Here is a 5,969-nt window from a genome sequence, read left to right on the forward strand (position 1 = left end):
AATCCATTCTTGAGCATGATAACAGTTTCATGAATACGGGCCCTGGACTTTCCGGTCTCGCTGCTATAGTAGTAACTTCTTCCCTAGAAAGGCAATAGTCCTTAAAGTAGACTTGTTCAAATATGGAACACATATGTGAAATTTGCTTTTGGAAAACAAAGGTGAAAGCAATATAATTTGTATTTGTTTTCAAAACCTTTTTATTTGAATTTCGTCTAATTCTTCGGTTAAGCTCATAATGTTCATATATATATGATTGTTGAGATACTGGTAGCAAGGTGCCCTAGCATAAATCAACGACACACTTCGTCCATTAGATGCGTTCCTCTTGCAGACATTTTGGCGTGAATGCCATCGGAAGTAGCTCCGCGACAGTGACCACCTTCACCGTCATATCCGGTTTGACCAGGTACAGAGGCATCTCCTCGTTAAACTAAAATATAGAACATGGTACGTTAGCAATCGGGTACTTTCCGTAAACCGACGGTTGCCGACTGGGTACAATTAGCTTGCTCTTTACAATATACGATGACTAAAATATAAATGTGGAAAAGTATATTGTTGTATTTCTGACGGTCGAATTTTACTTGGGAGCATAAACAACGATAAATCAATACATAAAACAAAATAGTGAGGGAACTGTCCATTTTTAAAAATCACAGTGATAATATACTAACAATAGCATCGCAATCTAGAAGACCATGGGAGACAGATGTGGCTGCAATCGGGAACCGTCGGCACTTTCCGTAAACGATAAAAGTATTTTCTCGTTGACGGAAAGTGCCGACGGTTCCCGATCGATGAGGCCGTGGGAGACAGAACGAGATACATTAGCTGACGCAACCGTAGATTAAAGGTCAGATCATATTTTCATATTTTGAATTTGATTGGTCAATTTCAGACCATAACTTCAAATTAAAAAAAAAATCGACCGGACTTTTGAACTACGCTTCCCACACCTAGAGCATACATACCTTCTAAACATTAGGCAATATTTCTGTATAGAAGTTCAAATGTTTAAAGTTGATGTAAGGCATATGGCGCAAAAACGACTCAAGCCATACATTGTGTACGATTAAACATGGATTCTGTTTATCATTCTGTGTATTTGTATTTCAAATGTTCAATTTTCGTACACCACCTGTTTATGTTAAAGAAGAAAACTATATGACCTCCACTAAACAGTCTACTGTTTTTTGGGTTGTTTTAGGTAAATGTGGCTACTCTTACGTGGGGCATGGCGTTATAACTGTTTCTGTTGCAATTTACCTCAGCAAACACCTGTCTGCAAGCACCGCATGAACCTTTAAAGTCGCCCTTGATATCACTTGAAACATAAAGATATATAATTAAAATAAATATACATATTTTTTTAAATTTAAGACCAGAACTCATGTGAAACTCAATGTTTAATCTGTCAAAATATTTTCCTTACATTTCCAAACGAAAGAAAGTCAATCTTGCTGCAGATGTAATATTAATGCATTAACACTAATTAATGACTTCAACAGTAATTATGAGACACATTGGATGATTCAGTGATACCTACAATCCTTTTATGAAGAGGTTGTAATGAAGTTGGAACGTGCAGATGGTATAGTGAGATTACGTTATTCATTAAGCAATATTTACAATCGTATGGCATTGCCAATATATTACCGGATCAAATTCAGCTGGCATTCATTTAGGCTATGAATGCCATGGACGATGGTTGACGTCATCATTATTATGACGTCATAATTTCTACGTTGGATACCACTGACCCTCCCTGTGCGATGGCTGTTCTATTCATTGAACAAGCATACGCTATACATCCGTTATTTGAACTAAATGCTGAATAATATTTGTAATTGAATTATTTAAAACTGATTCCAAATATGGTAAATATAAGTATTGAGCTGATTTTAGTTAATATTCATAGGCAATATAAATTCCAACTGGAGAAAGGCAAATCAAAAATGAAGCGCAAGCGTGCTTCATTTAATTTCCCTTTTTCCATTTGGCATTCACATTGCCTATGAATGCCAACTGAAAGCAGGTCAATGCTTAAATAAACTGCATGCTGAAGAGAGTTACAGTCCCGAAATTAACGCGTGTTAGGATTATAGGGATACAACTCGGAACAGTATGCAATTCATATTGATACTTTTTGTTTTGACAATAACGTTTTTTAAGCTCAAATTTAGGGATGATTTCCACTAAATGGAACAGCCAACAACCGGTATTGGCCAGCTAACGTTACGATTATGACGTCATAATTGTAATAACGTCATAATGATCACTTATGATCAATTTTATGGTTTCATTAACCATAGATAAATATGGTAGCTGTATATAGTACCAGAGCAAAGAAAATCTGAATATTGATTCATAAATTGTGACGGACAGCGATCTCGTTTCTAGATATAATTTTTTCCGGAAAGAGGGGTGGGGCGGACTTGCAAACATAACTTTTTACAGTCAAGCTACGCGCAAGAGGAGTTCATGCACATTTTGCTTAATTACGACTACCATTTCTTCAGTATTCGTTGTGTCAAAGTCACCTTTATACATATGAAAAAACAAACAACTATTTTAAAATAGTACAAGTTAGATTAATGCAGTTGTAAATTGTAATATACCAGGATATGGCGGCTCCCTTGAAGTCTGTATGTCCCTGGGCCACGGCGTTCCAAATAGCCACCCTCTCCGCGCAGACACTCATGCCGTATGAGGCATTCTCTACGTTCACCCCTGTTACAACATAATACCGAATACTCATATACAATGGCCTCGATAAAACAATCACTCATTCAAAGAACTGTACCTGGTATATAATCTTGAACTGAACTTAAACATTATGAGTTTCACTTTGAACTTATACACCACAAAACATGTCATTAAATGGCACCAAATTTGGTTTTTGTTTGTTTGTCTAATGACAGCATCTTGGACCAACTGATTTGGGGAGGAGGAATCGTAAATTGAAATTAGGGTCCAGGGATACAGCCCTGATTGTTGGGCCAGAAAGGGTTAGTCAGCTGCCGAAAATAGAATCCCAAAGGGCCATAACAGTCACCTGACAGCAGCAGAAGCGGTCAGAAGTTGGTATTAAATATTACAACACTTAGATAGTGGATGTAAAAGTTAACAGTATTTCGTTTAATGTAGAAATTAAGTTGCAGAGATTTCCAGTTGTTATAACAGGCCCCATCTTGAGTAAGATTATAATCCCTACCTTAGACTGATTATGACCACAAAATTTCATCAAAATATGACAGACGTTTTTTAAAATAAATCGACAATGTGTTGGTTTACACACGACGACTGACGAAAGGCGATTATAATAGGTCACGTGAGTGACTCAGGGAACTAAACCGGACATGTGCTTTGTGATACTTTAAATACACAGACTCTCGCACATCTATAAACAAGTATCAAACAAAGCTGAATCGAGTCATTTCGATACATAGATAACAACTAATTGTACATACACTTACAGCGTAGCCGAATCGACCTCAATTTGTGGACAACTCCTACATATTTTACACCTTTGTGTACATGAGGGTGACGGGGTATACATACCGTACTTTTCATCGAAACGTCACATGCATGCATAAACACGTTTTGGTTGTGCTACATGAATCTTTTCACAATTTAAATACACAACATTAAGGAATCATTGGACGTAATGGATTTTGACGATTTACCTACCAGTAACGATAGACCCATCAGCACAGAGGACAGAGGCACCGACCCGGAAGTTGCTGTAGGGACAGTATGCTTTGTCCTTGGCTTTGACCGCAGCGGACACCAGTGACTGTATAGTCGTGTCTGGAATATTTAACGACAGACTACTATTATTATCACCTATATATACTACTGTATACCACCTACAGGTAGCATGCTAAATTCATTAACATGGGTTGTCACCCAAAATGAAGCTGAAAACGACTTGAGAAGAACTTGAGAATGGATTTTCCCATTTGGGAATGTATTTTCTCAAAAAAAACACACAAAAAAACGTCTGCTAGCGTCAGATGACGTCACAAACCGGAAAAAAGTATGCACACAAACAAAAGATGATCCATGTAAAAAAAACCACCAAGTACGTCATTAAAAAATCAATATAAAGTTACGAAAAAATATTGTGAGGATAACAACACCATTTCAAGAGTAAATGTGCATATGACAATGACGATAAGATTGTTTTAAAATTATTTTCGACATAGTTTTAAGGTTCATAGTATTAGGTTCAAATCTTCTATTTGATTACGTTTGTCATAGACACAGATCGATGATCATTGAGCCTAGAAATCCTTTTGAAGATATGGTGTTTAGTTGTCATTTTATGAACGGAGAGATAAACAGTTTATCACACAATATTTACAGGGTTTGTCGTGAAAACAATTTTCTCATCGCTAGCACGTTGATAAAATCTCGAGTCGACCTGTTCACTTGTGGTGGACTCGACATTTTATCCACGTGCGAGCGATGAGGAAATTGTTTTCACAACATACCCTGAAAAAACAGCTGTACAATCAACTATCAGTGTAACTTATCTTGAACGTACTGAGACAGACATTCCGTTGACAATAAGCTCAGCCTGTAGCTTCATTTCATACACAGGGGTTTGTTACACATGTCTGAAATACACATGTGTTATACTGATATTGGTCATAGCAAACATTTGTTTATGTGTGCTGTGACCAACACAGCTGTCTGATATCGTGTACGCACATGGGTCTGATAGTGAGAAACATTAAAACAAGGCCGTAGTTTGTATAGCGATGTCGACGTGTATAACTATGACGTAGTTATGTTTAGTGATGTCGACGTGTATTACTGTGACGTATTTATGTTTAGTGATGTCGACGTGTATAACTATGACGTAGTTATGTTTAGTGATGTCGACGTGTATTGCTGTGACGTATTTATGTATAGCGATGTCGACATGTATAACTTTAACGTAGTTTGTATAGCGATGTCGACGTGTATTACTGTGACGTAGTTTTGTGTTGTGATGTCGACGTGTATTACTGTGACGTAGTTTTGTGTTGTGATGTCGACGTGTATTACTGTGACGTATTTATGTGTACCGATGTCGACGTGTGTTTCTGTTTCATTTCAAAAGTATTTTATTGACAATACATATATAATACAAGCATATAAGTTAACATTAAAGAAGACATTATAACAGAATTGACAAAAGAATAAGACAACAGGCTTTGCCTATATCAGTCTTCTTCTATTTCCGGTAACTATGTACAATGCTTAAATATATAAAATGTTGTAATTCATTTTCCTCTCACACACATGCACACCCACACACACATCAGCTTATGTCTAATACTCATTATTTAATGGACAAAACTTGCCTGAATAACAATAAAAAGTATATTTATATACGATTTTTTGGACAACGAAATGTTTTAACTTTAAATTACCCTTAAGGGCCTCATTCGGGGATCACCCGTATGGGGCCCCCAACGCCTCGGGTGAATCGGGGTCTCCCATTGGACAAGAGGTCATTGACCGAGTGGCGTCAGACAGCTGCGCTGTCTCTCACTGGAACCGGGGCTGAGCAGGACCGGGGCTGGTGAGGACCGTCAAGATAGGATAACTCGTCCGGACTTGGAGCATGATATAACAGTTGGATATCTTATAACTACATTTTATAGTGTATACGGTCCTCATCTGGGACATTCTTATCAGGAAATAGCGTAGATATTTTTCATTTATACATTTATAAACTAAAGGAAGATAATGTTCAGTGTATATGGTCATTTAAATGGTTGTATTAATTGAGGAAATAGAACCACGACTTATAAGAATGGTTATATGCCGTATAGTTTATAACTTAAGCTGTGAGCGTTAACGGTCCTGAGCAGGGACATCCTGATCAGGAAATCTAGTACTAATTATATCCGTATTGATGGATCAAATACATGAAGGTGGCAGTGTTTACAGTCAAAGAGAGGAATAAGATG

General features: G+C 37.2%; 1 protein-coding gene across 1 annotated transcript in view; it reads right to left on the reverse strand.

Moving 5' to 3' along the window:
* LOC110453166 (cytidine deaminase-like) overlaps positions 1-5,969 on the reverse strand; it is a 10,225-nt gene continuing 4,256 nt past the window's right edge. Inside the window, exons 2-5 of the mRNA XM_021502017.1 lie at positions 3,694-3,813; positions 2,622-2,733; positions 1,270-1,327; positions 1-433 (exon numbers count right to left, since the gene is read on the reverse strand). Of these exons, the coding sequence (XP_021357692.1) occupies positions 314-433; positions 1,270-1,327; positions 2,622-2,733; positions 3,694-3,813 (410 nt within the window). The 3' untranslated portion in view covers positions 1-313. The remainder of the gene's footprint in view (positions 434-1,269; positions 1,328-2,621; positions 2,734-3,693; positions 3,814-5,969) is intronic.

The sequence above is a fragment of the Mizuhopecten yessoensis genome, unplaced genomic scaffold, assembly GCF_002113885.1.
Source record: "Mizuhopecten yessoensis strain PY_sf001 unplaced genomic scaffold, ASM211388v2 scaffold7147, whole genome shotgun sequence".
NCBI lineage: Eukaryota > Metazoa > Mollusca > Bivalvia > Pectinida > Pectinidae > Mizuhopecten > Mizuhopecten yessoensis.